This window comes from Catharus ustulatus, chromosome 4 (genome assembly GCF_009819885.2).
Source record: "Catharus ustulatus isolate bCatUst1 chromosome 4, bCatUst1.pri.v2, whole genome shotgun sequence".
Taxonomy (NCBI): Eukaryota; Metazoa; Chordata; class Aves; order Passeriformes; family Turdidae; genus Catharus; species Catharus ustulatus.
The window spans coordinates 42,540,760-42,560,136 of NC_046224.1; the positions used below are offsets into that span (position 1 = coordinate 42,540,760).

A 19,377-nucleotide genomic window follows, 5' to 3' on the forward strand; every position below is an offset into this window, starting at 1 on the left:
CACTTTTTTGGGGGCTTGAGCAATGTTTAGCCCTTAAGCAGCATTTAGGCACAGCCATGTGGGGTATTAAAGTTTGCACTGCCATTTGCAGGGATGAAAGTGTCAGTGAATACCATGAAAATAGTAATTGGATTACATTCTGTATAAATGCTCTTCTTTCATTTAAAGATTTTTCTATGCTGTCAGTTAATTTCTTAATTCGTTTAAGCAGTTCTTCCATGACTTTAATATTTGATCTCTATCACAGCTAAATAACTAAATACACATAGGAAGGAATGCTATGTTTCTATGCACCTGGATGCTTTGTGGTTTAAAAAAAAAAAAAAAAAAAAAGCAAAAAGCAAGAAATATATTTTCCTGCTATTTACATTTTCTCTAAATCTTCTTTCAAAAGGCTTTTTGAGGCGTAAGTATGAACATTAAGTTAGCTGTCCATGACTGACCAACCAGTGTTGTCTGTGGCAGAAGTTCACAAGCTGTGTCTCAGCAAAGCAGCATGTAAACACTGTCTGAGGGGCCAATATTGCAAGATGTTCCTACTCCAACATTAAGAGAAGTAAAAAATAAATTTGGGAAGCCTTGTCCAGGGTGGATATTATTCCACACCGTCAGCTGACCTACTTTATCTGTGGCTTGGTTGTGATTAATTGGAGGATTTGCTCAGGAAATTTTTCAGGGGCTGAAAAATTCCATGGCTAATATGATTTGAATAAAAGAAATTTTAAAATGGAGAACCCATTCATCTGTGTAGTTACTGCCTCTCGCTGCGCTTAATGATTTTTTTGTGGTTTGTTATTTGCCCTTTTTAAATGACTTCTCCCTACTTGTGATTAGAACTATTATCAGGACAAAGTAGATATTTGGAAATGTCCAGACTTTCCAAAGTTTAGTTTATTTAGCAATGTGGTATTCCCCTTGCTGCTGTCCATGCAAGGAATTTGCTGAACATTGACATGATTATCTTTCATAGCATACTGTGAAAGAGATGCTAAACCACTCACTCAGCAGCCTTTGTCAACACTTCAGATTGTAAAGGAAGAACATAAATGAAAAGGATGTTGACCTAAAACTGAAAGGATGGTCTTTAGCCTATTGGATCACTAGCTAAGTTTCTAAAATGCTGTTTACTGAAATTCTCAATTATGCCTTACAAGCAAATAGTGCAAATCATTTGCAGAATAAACAAAGTGTAGACTTGAAATCTTTAGTTTTAATTATCCTTTTGAGTCTAATAATATTTTTCCCCCTTGCACAAACTTAGATATTCAGTATTTAAGAGACTTAATTCAGTATTTAAGAGATTTCAGAACCTAAAGACAACTGAATAATTTTTGAGCCAAAAATAGGAAGAGGCGCTTTGATGTACAGGTCTGCCTCCTGTCTGCTATATATCTTCAATTTAATGCTAATAGATGATGTGTGATTAAATTGTGACGCCGGTTTTGAGAAATCCCATGTTAACTAAGGGGTAATTAAATATGGAAATCTGTTATGAGTGCTTTGTAGGTAACTTTTATTTATGCTTAGTAAAGTATAAAATGGGCATCTCTGTTTATAAAGCTATTGTTTAAGGTTCCCTTTTGTTCTGTCCTTGATTTAATTCAGTCTATTCAAGTTTTGCTCAAACAGCAGGTTTGGTCATTAGTAAATAACACAAAAATAGCTCAACTCTTTGATCTCTACAGTCCTTACATATAATGTGCTTGAAGGCATGCATAATATAAATATTTTGTAAGTGCAAATAATTAAAAGATTTTGTATAATAGACATGTTGAAACTAGCAGTATTTTAAAGATTTTCAGTTCCTGTTGGATGACACAGGGAGAAAATAAGCAAGAAAACTCTTTAAAAATCTTTAAAAATCTCAGAATTTACAAATAATTTGGTTTTAATAGCAGTTATAAAATTATTATGCTTTTAAATACTGTTATTTACATAGGAAAAATATTCTTACTTATTTACAAAATTATAAAATATATAGTGATTTTAAGCTTCATGTATGAACTGTCTTTATATTCAGAAGTACAAAAATTGATAAGGTGCATCAAAGTTCTGGTTTTATTTGGAGTGTGCTACTATGTTTATTGATATTACTTAGTTGATCTGCAGGAAAAGTATTTCTAATTAAAGAATTTTGTTACTTTTTTGATTGTTAGGCTGTTAGGTTGAACATCATCCTATCACTGTGACATAGTTCAGTGAACAAATTCCATCTTTACACACTAATCAATATTGAGGAGTCCAATAAAGAAATGGTCAGGTCCTGGTGTGAACTCCATCTCCAACAAACACGTTAGGGAAAAGTCTCTACCAGTGTAACTGCTAAGGCACTGTTTTATTCCACAGGTTGAACTACTCAGTTTTCGTTCTTGAAAGCAGTATAGTTATTTCATTTTGGAGATAATTGTCATTAATTTCTTGCCCTTTTTACAGCAGTTTATTTCCCAAAATCGTGAATGAGGAGGTAGCATGTTAACTTGAGTAGCTTTTGTTTCCTCTGTGATTCTGGAGCATATGTAGGAAAGAGAGACGAAATTTCTCTTGGTCACTTAAAACCAGTTCTCAAAGAGCTTTGACCTCTAATGTACTGCAAGGAGTTCTCAGAGGTCCTTTCTTAAACTAGCAGCATCTTTGCATTTCTCCTGAGCTCAAATTGTTCATATATATAACTGCAAAGCTTTCTGTAGCATAAAATACAAAGATGAACTGTTAATTATTCTCAGTCCTTCACATTGGTAATTATGCTCAGTAATTATTTGTACAAATATTAAAATAAAAGTATTTCTATATGCTAGTTTTGTTGAAGCAAGAGACATTCTCAAAAGACATTGCTTATTGCAAATGCACTTTGCTTAGAATACTTTTGATTTCTTTCTCTGTGGTGTCTGAGGGTACAGTTTAGGAAAAGTGCAGGCTCCACTGAAATCAGCAGTCCTGGCTTGTCTCATCTTTGACAGAGCATTTCAGCTCTGTCAGTTACTTGGATCAGAAAGCTGAAAAATACTACCGGAAAACAAAAGTGGAAGTTTTCTGCCTGGTACAACTAAACCATCAGTGCCAGTGCAAGAGGTAGGGAGAGGAAGCTGGATTACCTTTTCTACCTGCAGCCCACACTATTTTTTCTTAAATGTGTCAGGAAACTGTATTTTAAGAAAACAAATCACCAGTTTTACTTGTAGGATGGATACAAGATTTAAGGGATAAAAAATACAAGAAAAAGATTACTCTTGTCACTTAACAGCTCTTGTAGGTAAAGTGCCTGGCACTGTTCTGTCAAGTTTATGAAGCTCCTGAGCAATCTATTATTATTCTTTCTTAGGCCCTCTAGATAACTATAATGATACCTCATTTTTTTAACCTGTTATTTTTCTCTTGTTTTCCTAGAGAATTGTGTCGCTGTTGTTTCATTTGCTTTGGTCTTAAATTGAAAGGTTGAAGAGCATATGAGGGAAAGGGTGGAGGCTGGAGTTCTCTACCTGTCATACAGAACAGACGGAGCTGAGCTGTATCTTAGTTTGTGTAAAAGCAAATTCTGATCTCTGTCCTGCCCTTATGGAGGCTGAGGAGCCTGCACAGGCAAATTCCGTACTTGCCGTAAATGTACATCATCATTGGCTTTTGCTGACAGCTTCAGTCAGCTGGCACAAGAAGCTTCACAACCCGAGGCAACTTTTGATTATCCATAACTTAAATGCTTTAACATTCTGGAAATAAAGATCTGCAGCTTAAACTTGGCACAGGGCTCTATGGGAAACCAGTGAAGCACAAGGAACAACAGAAGGCGAGGAAGTTCAGGCAGTGTAGCCAAGGAGACACCCAGGTGCATAGCAGCTAGTTATCTGGTTCTTTTCTGTGTGAGTCTCACAAGCATGTGTAAGTACATTGCACTGCTGTTTCCAATAGGATTTAGGAGGGGAATGTAGTGCCAAAGCCAAGCTGGCACTTCTGAGAGGCCAGAGCACGTCACTTGGAGAAGTACTGTATTGCTGCTTGAGATGTCAGTGTTTGGGTAGAATCCAGTTGTGGGTTTGCTTGGAGTTTTAAGTACTCAAATGAAATGGCTGTGATTCTGAACTTTCTCCTTTTGTCTTGATGTAGTCTGGTATAATTTTGTTCTTTACCATTTATCACATTAGAGCCACAGATCTATCAGGTGAATGAGAAGTATATAATCAACTGTATTTTGATGATAAAGAATATTGCAAAGATTTTATCTTTCTCTTCTTTGCTATCTGTAAACTTTGCAAAAACCCAGCTAGGCATGATCCTGTGCAAGTAACCTGATGGATCAATACTGGGTTTTCCATTAATGCTCTATAGATATTTGCTTTGATCTTTGAAAAGATCAATTAAGTGCATTTTTGTGGATTCCTGCCATGAAGATGGTACTGTAATGGTACAAGTATGCCTTCATGAAGAACAAAGAGTATTGTTGTCTCTGGACTTCACATATGAAAAACATTACTATGATCTCTTATTACTTCATATTTGGTGTTTGCTTACTTGGGGTTTCTTGTTTCTTTTTTCTCTTTTACTAAACAGACTTGGATTATCACTTGCTTTTGTCTTCAACTACTCCTACTTAATCCTCTTGTCAAAGCCCAGAGTTCCTGCGGGAATCCAATCACTGATGATGTGAATGACATTGCAAAATTGGTAAGTACCTTTTATTTTACATCATTCTGTATGTTAAAAAATAGTCGGTGTCTAAGGGCACTTACATTTTTAAGCAAAGTTTGTAAATCTGTATTAGAGCTAGGGGAATATTAAAAGAGAATCCATCAACATCTGTCATTTGACCAAAACCTTTTTTTTGCAGTGAGAATAGTTCTAGTATTAATTGAAGATATTAACTTGACCAAAATGGACTGCATCTACATATGTAATTTACTGAATCCAAACTTCAATAAAAATTGTCAAAAATCTTTATTTCTTCAAACATTCTTTCAGAGCAGATTGTTCCCCATGCAGATGAAAGATTATTGTATTTGTGTTACTGACTTGCATGGACCAGACTAGAAGCAAACACAGCTGAATTGAAGCAGAAGTCTTTACCTCGGGTATATGAAAGACAAGTGCCATATATAAAAATAGTATGATATTAGACATCGTTGCAGCAATCAAAGCAATAACAACTGAACAGGTTTTGCAGTCTTTGGATGTGAGTGGCTTACACAGATTGTGTGTTTCTCTACTTGCTGTACCTAGAAGTTTAAGTCTGAAAGACTCACAGCTTCATAAAAAAACTAAATTCATTTAAGGAAGTTTTAACTGTTACTTAATTGACCACTGCATTAACCTGAAAAACTGCATCTGCTTGTGAAGTCAATTGGTGTTTAGCTTCACTGAAGTTAATAATTATACTATTTTGCAGTAGTGCAGGATATAATGCCGAAGTTTTTAAGAAAGAATATACACTGAACACTTAAGCATATCTTCATCTGCACATTGCATCTAGCTGAAAATTGTGGTTTCATTGTGGGAAAACTGTTGCAACATCAGTGTTATTATTATCAACACTTAAATTGAAGCCCCTGGCATTTTCTGCCTGTGCAGTGTTCTTGTTTTCTTTGGTCCTTTTTATATACATTGGTACATAGTGTGAATCTCTTAAGAGTACTCTGCAGTCCTACTTAAATGTTTAGTGCTTCAAATTAGTCCCTTCAGGCAGAATTTTGAAGTATTGGCATATTTATTCCAGATAATATTTCAGATCTTGGGAGAGTATTAAGCTTTGATGTAAACCTGTTGAAAGCATGAAAGAACAACAGAATTCCTGTGAGGGCTGGCGAAATTGTGTAGTGCAGGGATAGTAATAACTTTTTGTCAGTTATGTGTCCTGAGAACAAATGCTTTAACTTTCCCTTTAGTACAATTAAAACTTCAAGATCATATAAATGCAGATTACAAAAAGTTTGCAAGCTTGAATAATCACACTGTCCAGGTTACACTGTTCTTCTGCTCCTGCCAAGCTTGAGTAGAGTGGGGCTGGGCTGAGCTTCTTTGCACACTCCTCCATGAGGATGCTGTATGGTCATTCTCCTGACTTAGATCCATATCTTTCAGATCACCCTACAAATGCCAAGTTGAGGTCAACTTACCAAGCAAGGTCAAAGATACTTTGGGTTGGATAAATAACAGAGAGATGCAGAAATTACAAAGCCCCAGACACATAGATTCTCTCTGTTTTGAGTTGCATGACTTGTTCTGGGAATGTTTTGAAGAAAGTCTGTCTCCCTGTTTTGTCTGTGTTAATATTTGCAGAAATAATTTCAATAAATTCACTTGAGAATTAACAAGATAAGATGAAAATAAGTTTAGCATTCTCAATTTAGGACAAGAACCCTTTGTTTCAATTAGTGTGACTATACTGCATGTTGATCATTCTCTTTTGAAATTCTACAACATGGCAACTAGACATTGAGAACAAAATTTTAAAAATACATAATAAGATTTAAAGTATTTTTAAAGTAAAACTTCATTAGCTGACAGTGTGACTATGAGATGGGAGAAGCCTACAGAGAATACTAACTGATCATACTACTTTGTAGCACATACAGGTTTTTTATACTCTATGAACTATATCCTTAGTACATGTGAAAAGGACTCCAACATGATATTACTTGAACATATGGTTCAGGACACCCTAAAACTCTTGCAGATTGAAGCAAAACTTTTGTACCATTTCTTCTTCTTGAAACACAATATAATCATTGTGAGTATATGAATGAATGATATTCTGATGACGTGTATCTTCAAAATTCAACCCAATACCTCAACCACTCCTGATATGACTCACTGTTTAGAACCCTCCCCATCTTTGCTGCCCTTTGTTGTTCCTCTTGCAGTGAGACACCCAGAATTGGACAAAAGACTTGAACTGTGGCCTCACCAGTCCCTGCTGCTGCTGGCCACACTATTGCTGATACAGGCCAGGATACCAATGGCCTTCCTGGCCACCTGGACACATGTTGGATCATGTTCAACCAGCTCTCAACCACCACCCCCAGGTCCTTTTCCTCCAGGCAGCCACTGTTCCCCCTGGCCTGTAGCACAGGGCAGAGTTGCTGTGACAAGTACAGGACCTGGCACTTCACTTTATTGAACCTCATACAGCTTGTACCAGTTGACTGATAGAGCCTGTCCAGTTTCCTCTGCAGAGCCCTCCTACATTCCAGCAGATCAACTCTGCCACCAGCTTAGTGACTGAGACTGTTCTTGGTTGCCTTGTCCAGAGCATCAACAAAGATAATAAACCGATACTGGCTGGTCCCAATAAGGAGCTCTGGGGAACACTAATTAGCACCTGGTTCTGGCACCATTCACCGTCTGGGCCCAGCCATCCAGACAGTTTTTACCCAGTGAAAGGTGCACTTGTCCAAAGCACAAGCTGCCAGCTTCTCCAGGAGAATGCTATGGGAGACAGTACCTTTACTGAAATCCAGGTAGACAACATCCACAGCCTTCCCGTTTGTCTAGACATCCTATTGGCCTTTAAGTAAAAGTTTTATTTCTTTGCTAAAAGAATGTGTGCTAGTAGGACATAGGGTTTTTAATAAATATCCTTCCCTTTCATACTGAGAAAAAGTTGTAGCCCAGAGGATTTCATTGAAGTGTTATGTATACAGTTGTTGGTCATAGTTATTATGTTATTCACAAACTCTGTCACATTTGAACATGGTGATATGCTAGTTATTCATAAATGCTTTCCTCTCAGCCAGACTGTCATATTTTTTAACCCTTTTTGTCCACAGTCATGACTATACTCCCATCTCTGAGTGCAATAAACTATCTGTTCAGTGGTAGTGCACAAATCCCATCACTTAAGGATATTGGCCTCTCTTCCTCCTATCTCATCACAAATTATCAGACATAACTAGTCTAGAGCCTAGGTTCACTTTGGCATGAGTCCTCCTTGGAGGCAGAGTATGATTTCTTTCATTTCCCCAAAATGTAAGCCTTTCCTGGGCCTCACTGTAAAGTTTCATCACCATCTCTTCCCTACCGTTCAAGTCTTCAACAAAGGTGTCTGATTTGGCTCTTGATGCTTCACAGACCCTTCAAAGCTGACTTTTAAAACCTTCATTGTTTTTCTTGTCATAGTGGGAGAAATTTTTTTTGTAGTTCTCTGGACAAACAAGTGTATTTTTCTTCCAAATTCTTGGTGGATAAAAATCTACTCTATGAGAAATCTTTTTCTAGCTTCAGCTTGTGTAGTTTTGCTCTTCAGTCTGTTCACATGCTGCTGCTCTGACCCTTTATCTTCTACTTATTTCCTTCAAGCTGTTCCTCCTTTTTTTTCCACTATCAATGGCAAGCTTCTTGGGTTTATCTTTAAAGGTACTATTAACACTGCCTTATTGTCATAACACATGCTGAGTTTGCCCTCAGCTTCTCCTCATTATTTCCATGGTATCTGTTACACTGTTTGTGGCCACAGGAAAGATGCTCCTTGATGAACTCCAGGCAAATTCCCATCCTCTTCCTATTTCATGCTAGAATAATTCGCAGTATGAATCCATATCCCTCATTTGGCTTTTTCTCCAGTATGTTTCCCCCCCCACCCACTCACACACACACATATACTTCTACTGCAGTGCGCCTGCAGCTTGCTGAACAGTGTCACAATTCCCTACCTAGTCTTTGTTTATTAGGTACTGGGCTGGCTCCAAGTACTGTAAACCCTCTGCACCAATTGTAGAAAACTCCTGAGCATGGCTGTGGCTCTGCTCAACTTTATTGTACTGTAGGGATATGAGAACATGCCTCAGTCAAGACCCTCTGTGAATATAGACGTGAGATGTCTACTAAGCTTAAGCTGTTGGAGAATAAGCAAGGCATGCTGTGCAGTGCCTGAAAATGTGGGTCACTTGACTAATCAACTTTGTTTTGAGTAATCAACTGAGGACAGATGTGTGGCGTAACTTGTTTTCAGTGGTCTTAATCTTTTCACTAGCATCATGCTAGTCTTGCACCAGAAGAAAGGATTGGAGAGAAAGGAATTCAATAACCATAAGGTTTCTGAGCATTAATCGATGTAAAACCAAATCAGACTGGTATCACTTCATTAAAAAAAAAAAAAAAAAAAAAAGACTTGTATATTCTGAAAGATTAAATTTATTCACATCTGGGTAATATAATTTTGTCACATGAAGAATATAGCCTAAGTAAAATGGTCTTAAGAAGCAAAGAACAATTGAACAATCATTTTTGTTTTTTAATGGTGAGAATTTTAAAAGTCCATAATTTCATACCTATAGAGAATGAAAGTATTTAGAGACTATTCATTTTGCCCTCCTCATCACATGACCTCCTGCTTCTTTTGTAATGAAGATGTCTGGAGGGAAGTACATTACTTGATGAGCAAATGCTCTGTATTATGAAACTGTAATTGCAGCACCTGTCAATAAAGTCTGTCCCCATTGTTCTTTTCAGCACAGTAAGTCAGCAGAAAGCTGCATCGATGTAATTGTGCATTTGATTTTGCATAAGAATTAGGAATCAGTTGTATATATGTTTGTTAAATATGAACATCAAGACCTACATATAAATAGAATTTTCACTGAGCTATGCACAGAATACCTACATATTTTTGTTTTGTCTGTTAACAAAATCTAAGATACCTCTTCTTGCCTGAACTACTTCTGTAAAGCATTTTTCTTTTTTTGATTGTTGGAAGCCCAAACAATAGTCAGGATTTACTGACCAGTTCCTTGTTTGAGACATGCTATCAAGTACTTTGCTTTCACATTACATCTTTGCTGTAAATATGTACTTTACACTCTCTGCCACATTTGATTTTTATTTTTAAATGGATCTAACTCTCCTGAGTGAAGGGGTTATAAAAAATTATCCAGAGTTGTTATGCTGCAAATAATCTGCCACTATGACTGTAAAAAGTGTGAACGGAAATTGTTAGCATGTTGTCTTAAGCCAAATGATGAAGATTTTATTAACTGTTTCATTAGCAGATGAGATAGAGTAGATTGCAGAGATGAAGGACAGACAGTAGAAGCTCCTGCAGGAAAAGCAGAGAAGCAGTGAGAAAGAGCTGGAGAGGGATTTTTGACAAGGGCATGTAGCAGGACATGGGGGTATGGCTGTAAACTGAAAGAGGAGAAATTGAGATTAGATATAAGCAAGAAATCCTTTACCGTGAGGTTGGTGAGGCGCTGGAGCAGGTTGCCCAGAGAAATGGTGGGTGGCCCTTCCCTGGAAAGGTGTCAGGACCAAATTCAGTGGGGATCTCAGCAACCTGGTGCAGTGAAAGATGTCCCTGTCCATAGTAGGGGGTTGGAACCAGATGATCTGTAAGGTCCCTTCCAACCCAAACCATTCTATTATTCTATGAAAAGAACAGGAAAATGGAAACAAATACAGACAAATTTAAGATAGAAATTATATCCAAAAGGAAAGTATGTTTTTCCCATCATATGCTTTAGAGTAAAAAAGAAAACACTGGCAATGGAAAATGGTAATTTTTACTTTATTAATATGCTTTATATTTTATATGTATATAAAAAATTATATCTATGCTTGTTTCCTTATAATTTTCACAACAATTGCAATAAAGGGAATTTTCAAGAGCAGTAGCCCTCATTTCAAAGCATGTACAGATAGGTCATCTCTCATGTCTGCTGTTGCGATTAAAGAGTAGTTTAGGAACCCAAATCTCTTTTACATCCTTTTGTCATCTCCCCATCTATTTGACTGTGAGTATTTTTAAAAACATGTTTGGTTTATGCAATATTAACAGTGCTGTATTAAATATTCACACCTCTCTATGTCAAAAGTAATCTTACATTCCCCAGTTTGAGGTTTTGTTACAACTGGGAATATAACACTTATTTTTGGTTTTGTATGAATTTAAACACATAAGTATAGATTCCCTGCTCCTCAGCTTTTCTCATCCTGTGAGGATATCTGCAATCACACATATCCACTAAATCAGAGAAAAGTTTTGTGACATTTTAATTGCAATTCAATGCTTTTTAGTTCTATGCATTCCTTTGCAAGATTATCAGTTGACATTCTCCATAGTAATCAAGACTGTTACTTCTGTTTAAACCAAGGTAAGTCATGCAGGCAGGTGTTTTGTGGCCCCCCAGATTTGTCACTGTACTCATGAAGTTGAGTGGAGGAACAATAAAAAAGTCATTCTAGGACTTAGGTGATTTCAAGGTTCCTTTCCAAACACCTTTGCTCAGGCAGGTCAGAGCTGCCTTGCCATCTGCCTCTTGCTGGAAGCCACAGCAATCAGGCACCCTGCATAGAGTGGGTGTGCAGAGTCCATTCATTCCTTTCAGGATCATTTCAGCAGATGAAAATCAAGTGATTGGATTTGGATGATATGTTTCAGCAAAGCAAGAGAGTACAGACCTACAAAACGCAGACCTAATATAGACATATCTTTCTCTTACATCAGGGGCTTTACCCTATTTTCTGTGTGTGAGTTGGGAAGTCCAAGTGAGACATAAATTTAACTCCCTCGCTTTAACTGAGATTCATCGTTTACCAGCACAGCATCTGACATGTGGACTTCAGTCAACAAAACTTTAACAAGTTTGGTCTTGAGGCAATGCATGTATTTTGTCTTTGACACCCTCCTCCCAGTGATCTTCATTTTTAGTAGTAAATTCAAAAATATCTGATTCACAGTCTGTCAAGGAGAGAAATATCTGAGGCTGAGCTGTATGCTCCAGCTCTGATTGAGAAGGTGTAAGAGCTCTTGGGCACTTAGATTTTTTTAACTGTGCGTGAAAAGTGCTGGAGAGGCTCTGATGGCAGGAAAGTCGATTGTATACATAATGCATATAAATTCTTGTAGTGGTCATTGATATGGAACAAATTTAATCTTCCAGTGACCTTTTTTAAAGAACAGTGGTTTTGCTGGCACTGCTAAGTGTGGAATCCCTCTAGAGTAAGTATGGGAAACTTGGCACATAGAGTAGCATCTTCACTATCTATGCTGCTAGAAGTGCTGCTAGTCCTACCTCTCCAGGCACGCAAAGGAAGCTAGGAAAAAAAAAATGGAATAATGAAAATAGTATGCTGCAATGCCATGTTGTTTTAAATATAGGACTAATAGACAAAATTTCGATGAGGATTTAAAATAAATCTGGTGCTCTAAAGAAAGAACAAATGCATTGAAATATTTTTCAGTATTTATAGCATCTTGAATCAACTCCCCAAAATGCCAGGTAAATAGAAATTAATATAGAGAATATTAGTGGTGCTTCTGCTTTGGAAATGTGTGGGTATAAAAATGAAAGAAGAATAAAAGTAGAAACAACTGATTTATGTGAGGGAATTTTTAAGGATCATTTATATAGTAACTGTTCCAAAGCTGTGGGAGAAAGATAGATGCCATTGAGCTGAAAAATTGTAGCTTAGCCCACATAAATTAAAACAACTTGGAATTCTCTTGTGTTTTGCTATGTATAAGTATTGTCCTTGACCATTTCTAGAACCATAATGTTTTGAAATAACTGGTTTAATTTTTAATTGGAACCAAATTTTAAATAAAAAATAAAACACTCTATTTTGCCAAACCAAATACTACCTAAAAACTGCTCAGGGGGAAGAGAAATCCCTGTGCTGGTTGCTATAGCAGCAGAATCAAAAGCAGCCATAACAGAATGATCTTTAACCTGAAGTAGAAATGCTTTTACACCAAAGGAGCTACATCTGTGCATGTTGTTTCTGACTACATGAATTTCAAACTAGGATGAGAAATATCAGTTGATGCTTTCATTGATAGAAAATAGGTTTACTGTATCATTAAGCATCATATTATGGCTAAACCTTTTGAAAAAATACTTCAAAAGACTCTGGATTTGTGGCAGTCCAGTGACTGTTTGACTGTTCATCTCCCAACTGAGCACATACCCCAGATGTTCAACCATGTCTCACAGTAGTGCTGGATGCCAAGTGTGGCAGATTGTACAGTATAATTCCTTGTCTTTGCTGCAGCACATTTCACATTCGCCCATACCTGCAAAGCTGATGCTTAGTGTGTGAAAGCTCTCCTTTGCCCCAGGACATTGTTATGATATAATGATATTGCTCATCATTAGTAAAAAGCTCAACTCCCAAATTAAAGTTGTGCTCTGGTGTTGTTCTGACCTGGTCCATACTAAGCACAGGGCGGGCAAGTATTTATGTTCAGATGCGTGTTGAAATTGAATGTTATTTGAAGAAAAAAGGACTAGATACTTCTGCGTGATCTATTGTCTGCAGTAGAAGTTGCCATGTAAAGACTTCAAGGCTTTAAAATACAGAAGGGCAGCGGAGTTTCTGCAGTAATGAAAAACATCAGATCACTTCTTCTCAACCCCTTGTTGACTTTAATTCCGCTTGGAAGCAGTAGCATTAAACATAGTCAGATCAGATCAGATCTGGGCATATTAGAGAGCTCTGGAAAGATGGTTCACTTGTGACCAAATAAGCATCAATAGCAGTTCCACAGGAAAGTGAGTATGTAAGTAACTGTTTTTGCCTATACCTGGTAAATTACTGCAAGTTGCGTGTTGAATATTTGGTAGAATTTGTTGAATGCAGTAATGGAAATGAAGTCTTACTTTGTGTAGTAAGTTATAACATTTTTATTATCTGTTTATTGTAGGTTGGAAATCTCCCAAATGATTATATGATAACCCTTAAATATGTCCCGAAGATGGATAGTCTGGTATGTACCACCACTTCAAGTTAATTCCAATAATAACTGAAACCAGTGATGGCTGTGACATTTTATACCTAGTCCTATGTCTTAGCAAGTTGCAGTTAAATAATGTTTATTTCACTTTTCATATGGTTCCCAAGTATTTATTTAAAAGAAATATTGAGAAGCCCTTACAGGAATTCTAGGAAAATGTTTCTTCATATTAATTTTTTTAGCATTTTTTTCTGGAAAAGTCAAATTTTCATTGTATTATTATTTCATCAGTATTATTTCATCTTGTCAATTGAAAGATACTGCTTTCTTAAAGAAATAGGTTCTCTGTAATTGGACTTTGGAACATACTGTAGAAGTCCTTCTTGTTTTAGCTAGTGGAAATGCCATTAGAGAACAACAAATACTAAGTAACTAGTAAAGAGAACCCCAAGTTCAGCAAATGGTAGTGTCAGTAACTAAAAAATCCAATAGGATTTCAAACATGGTTTGTGTTATTCTTTCTCTACAATCCCATATTTAATTCATAGTTGTACTTTCAAATAAGCATTATCTATGCACTTTAAAATTTTACAATATTTTTATTTAAAAATCATATTATTTTATTGCTCAATCTACTAAATGTTTTTTTGTTTTCACCAATTTAACAAAAAAAGTTTTGAAATTATGTATTGAAAACTTGGTTGATGCATGGATTGTGATAGAATGGAGAAAAGGAAACAAGGTGAAAGCACAAATTATGCTGAATGCTCTATTGTTTTAAGGCAAGGAAAAAAGTAAGAAAATCAGGATTGTGTCAGTTAAACTGAACAATACTATGCCCGTCTTAAGAATTAATCCTTGTATACCTACATCAGTAGCTGAAAATTATTTGCTAGATGTAAGAAGCTGGTTTTGTGTCTGTACAAAGTTTTCACTATAAAAACCCAATTTGTATATTATACACATAAAAAATGCATCCTACCCAACAGCAGTGTGGCAAATCTAGCAATATTCCCTACTGATATTGGAAAATTATGCCAGAAGCATAATTTTGTCCTGCATAACAAGAAGATGGGAGGAGGAAAAGGAGGCTGCAGGATAGTGAAGGGCTCTGAGTTTTGAGGGTGTGAAGGGTTATATCAGGTATAGAAGTGTTTATAAGAGTTTTGCTAGAAGGTTGAGGCTTTTGCTAAAACTTTGAGTACTTTGGAAAACCCAGTTTAAATTGGTTCTTTAGACAGGAAAACTCTGGAGAACAAATGCTATGGAAGTCAGGTACTAACTAGATCCTATATAAATAAAACCAATGGAAAATTCTTAAAATAACAAATGTTTAGAGAAAAAGAAAGGAAGACTGGCTGTCACCATCCCCTGACTGCTGGGCTTTTTGAAATTCACTGATCTTGGTGTCTGGTGTGATGCTATTCACATCTGTGGAGGACAGCTGTAGCCTGAGTGCTGTTCCCCAGCTTCCAGCCCATTAGCTATTGGGCTGGATTGAGTCTGGGGATGTTGTCCGATGAAGAAGGACAGGGAACATGCTTGAGCAGTGAGTCCTGGTTGTTCTCACTCTTGCCTCTCATCATGGTTCAGTTTTGACTGCCAGTACACAGATTCTTTTCCATTCTTTTCAGTGCTGTTGATGCATCATATCCAGAAATTTATATCCAGTTTACATTGACAATAGGCAGCCAAGAAACAAAAACGAAGAAGAGAAGTTCAGAGCTGAGATTTCCATGTTCCCTTTGCACATGCTTTCAGTCATAGTAATGGCAGGTGCAACTCTTGGCCACATGCCTTCACAGGAGGAAGTAGTCAGCGGTATTCAGATCCCACTTTGCCAAATTCCTCTCTGGTAATTTCAGGTTGTGTTATGCATACCACAGTAAGGCTTGCTGAATAAATAGGCTTTGTTCTGGTCCATGCAATCTGGGAAACCCAGGGCTTTGCCTAAAGTAAATGCCCTTTGCTCAACTCTGAAGGGATTGAAATGGTGCTCTGCAATTTTTTTTCAATAGATTTCAGTCTTCAGTGCGTGCATAAAGTGGGAAGTGTACCCAAGGTAGCCAGTCCCAAATGTAGATGACTAAAGGTAGGAAGGCAGGGTGAATGCAAAGCAGATGGGAAGCCAGTGTAGTGCATGTAACAGGAACAGACTGACCCATCCATTAAACAGAAGGGTTGTTGCATTATGCACTAGCTCAAGGCGACTGAGTGGCTTTAAAAGTAGTCTTGTATAGAGTGAACTGTGTAGTCAAACCTGAAGGTTAAAAGGCAGAGATGACAGCAAAGGGCTGAATTCAGAAGAGGAGATAACATTCAAACTTTTACATAGATGTAGAAAGTAAAAGCCAAATGAGAGCTACCCAGAAGTACAAGGGAAATCACATTTGCAATTGCCCTGAAATATAAATCTTGGTCAAAGTTTACACAAAATATCAGAGTTAAACCTCCATTTCTGCTTGCAAATAATGTCATATTTTTCAATAAGAGCAGTTTTATCTCTGTGTTTGGTAGGTATTGGCACAGCAAGTGATTGCACAGCTTCACGTTACTGACAAGGGAACTTAGAGCTTTTGTAAAATACAGCTTTGTAGGTCAGCACAGTTCAATTGGAGGAGACTCCCACACGCATGCTAAACCACGGGAGCAACAAAATAGACTCCCTGCTGGAATTGCCAAATGCTCACTAGGAGAAACAGCAAGCTTATGCTAGTCTCTGCCAGAGGAGAATGCTCACCCACAAAACCTCAAAGGAAAAGGCTTTTGAGGTTTCCAGTTCAGGGAAGCACAGTAGTTCTGTATCAGTGCTCCTACTCCAAGGCAGAGGAAAGAAAATGCATTGCCTGTCTCATGGGAGCACTGGGACATGGTACATGGTTCGCTCATACAACAAATGGAATATGTTTCAACAAGCTTCCTCTGATTTATTTGCTTCTGCCTGCCCCCTCACCTTGTCCTCAAAGGAAAAAAGGGAAGCAGACTTAAGCCAAAGGCTATTCATTTTGCTTTCTGTTTCTTTCTTTTTAAAGTGATTGTTGAAATAATTGCAAAAGGTTGTATCACTGACTTGCCACAGGTTATCATTGTGTGAGAAAGTTGTACAAAGAAGTGGAAATTCAGGTGGAGCTGACCAATGTATTTACATTTGGTTCTCTAAGCCTGGAAGCCTAATAGTCTGATTAGTCTTCAGAAATGTGAAGTGTATTTTTTCATGTCAGAAACATCTACACATCAAAGCAGAGCAACACCTGTGGATTTTTTTTAATAAAGAATTTGTATGTAGGTTTATTGAAGAAATTTAGTAAAATGAGATAAAACCTAGAAGTTGCCAAACATTTGCTGTGTGTTGCAGAAGGTAGATTCAGTGGGTGCTGCCTATCCACTGGACAGCAATTGGAAAGTGGTTTAGTGATACTAAGAGTACTTAGGGTTTGTTGGGCCAATATCTTTGTTTCTGGAAGGTTTTAATGCGACATTTTCAATATTGGAAAAATAATGTCATATATGGAATAAATTCTCATAACATTTGCCATTAAAAATTTAGCTTTTATTGGGAAGATATTTACAAGTACAACTTGCAATCATGACTGTTAACTGCATTTACCTGTATTTTTGCTGATCATACCGAGTTAGGGATTTTCTTGGACTGAGTGACTTTTTTCTCTATTTAACTACTGTTATATTTGTATATATAAGTAGAAGAAGTTAATGACTTCCTCTAAGATAGCAAGATGAATTACCAGGTTTCAGTCATGTGAACAGCTGAACAAACTTTGTCTGCAAACTAATTGCATAGGTGTTAGTGTACAGTGACAGGCTGTGCAGAATTCTTTTGTTGTCAAAGACTCAGGAAGAAGAAAGGGTTTTAGATCTAGAAACTGTTCCCAGTAATGGCATTTAGTAAAAAAAGCTGAAGAGAAGGAATTAACACAGCTAACTTGTTTAAAGGTGGATAAAAGCACACAGGGATTTCATGCAAAATTTTTATGGAAACCCTCCTGATAAATTTAAATCAAGGATCTTTGGGGTTAATTGAGTCATGTAAGGTAACAACAATGAATGAAAACTGATATTTAAAGAATTTTAAGGCAGTCAGAATTGAAAAGAAAATTAATAGGTTACTGAAAACATGGACTGGGGTTCATAGTAACATGTTCCAAAGCTCAAACACTCAACTGACACTTGGCAGTCACTGAGAATTCAATGAAGGGATGACATTTAACAGACAACCATAAATATGTCAGTATCAGTGAGAATAGAAATATTACCAAAAGGTCCGAAGAGAAAATTTGCCACAGTAAAGAATAATTGTAAGCTATACTTTTGAGAAATTTTAAATTGGAAAGAACAGTCTAATTTACTTTTGCACATTGAGATGTTTAAGCAGTTTTTACAAATGTCTGATATTTAATTTACATCTGTTTCTTTTTTTATCCCCTGACAGCCTAATCACTGTTGGTTGCGTTTGATGGTGCCTGAATTTTCAAAGAGTCTACTTAATCTTCTTCATAAATTTTCAGATATTCCAGATATGTCAGATGTTTTAAGCAACTATTCAATCATCAATAATCTCACAAGGATAATTAATGATCTTATGGCATGCCTTTTTTTTGATAAAAACAAGGTAATCTTATACAGATTTTCGGCTTTTGTACTGGGTATTTATTTTTTACTTTCTGTCGCACAATATTCAGTAATAGTTTAGAAATATCCAAGACTTTATTAGATTTGTTTTAATTTCTATTCCTGCACATCTGAAATCCTACTTTGTTTAGAAATGCACTGAGCATTGTGCAAACATTGGCTAATTGTTATCTCCAGTTTCAAAGAAAAATGGCTTACAAGGAATTACAGCATATGCAATGAGCTGCATGCAGTTATTTAAAGTCAGAAATGCAGTGATCTTCTTTAAGACCTCATTCTGGTCTTTTTGAAATTAGCAGAAATCTTCCTTGTGTATCCATCTTAAATTATGTATTTTGCTAGTGATCTTAATGTAAATTTAAAGATGATGTGGTTAAAGTTATTAATATACTTAGTATGTATCACACTTTGTGAAGGTCTGAAAGCTTCTACATGGTTTAATTTACTTTTTTATGCAAAGGCCAGAGGATATTGGTCCATTTCCATGTATTTGTGGATTCTGACAACAGCTGGAAGGATTCTTGCTCAAGAGATGTCTCATTCTCTGTGCAGGCAGGGAAGGAGGGAAGAAATTAATTTTCTTGTCTGTTATCCAGATCTGACCAGACTATCAGTAATTAAAAATAAATTCTGTAGTTGAAGATTTTGTCCCACTGAATAAAACAGGTAAACTCCACCATGTAGAGCAAGCATTTTATCTTCTGTATAGTTATTTTTATCAGCTAAGTCATCAGCTGTTGTAATCGAACCTTTTCAACACCCATAATGAATCAAATTAACTAAAACATTTGGGTGCCTTTAGAGTGGAATAACCTTGTAAGCTTGCCATGTGTTTGCATTGCATTGCTGAGTATTTAGATATTCCCTACTTTTCCATTTCAAACTGAATTATCTCCAATCTTCAGTGTATATATATTTTTTCTTTTCTATTTATGTCCTGATGATTCAAAGCTCTGATCTGGGATGTGGTTGGGGAAGAGGAATTGTATTTTGTAGAATGGAAAAGTAAATATCCTGTAATTCAGGAAAACAACTAGCTATTGATTTCCTTGGAGAATAATGATCTTAAGTCTAGT

The 19,377-nt window shown here is 36.6% G+C and overlaps 1 protein-coding gene across 2 annotated transcripts in view; it reads left to right on the forward strand.

Annotated features, from left to right (window-relative positions):
- KITLG (KIT ligand) overlaps positions 1-19,377 on the forward strand; it is a 53,121-nt gene that overhangs the window by 20,808 nt on the left and 12,936 nt on the right. For both annotated transcript variants that reach the window (XM_033058807.1, XM_033058808.1), the window contains exons 2-4: positions 4,543-4,656; positions 13,625-13,687; positions 18,102-18,281. In XM_033058807.1, the coding sequence (XP_032914698.1) occupies positions 4,543-4,656; positions 13,625-13,687; positions 18,102-18,281 (357 nt within the window). The remainder of the gene's footprint in view (positions 1-4,542; positions 4,657-13,624; positions 13,688-18,101; positions 18,282-19,377) is intronic.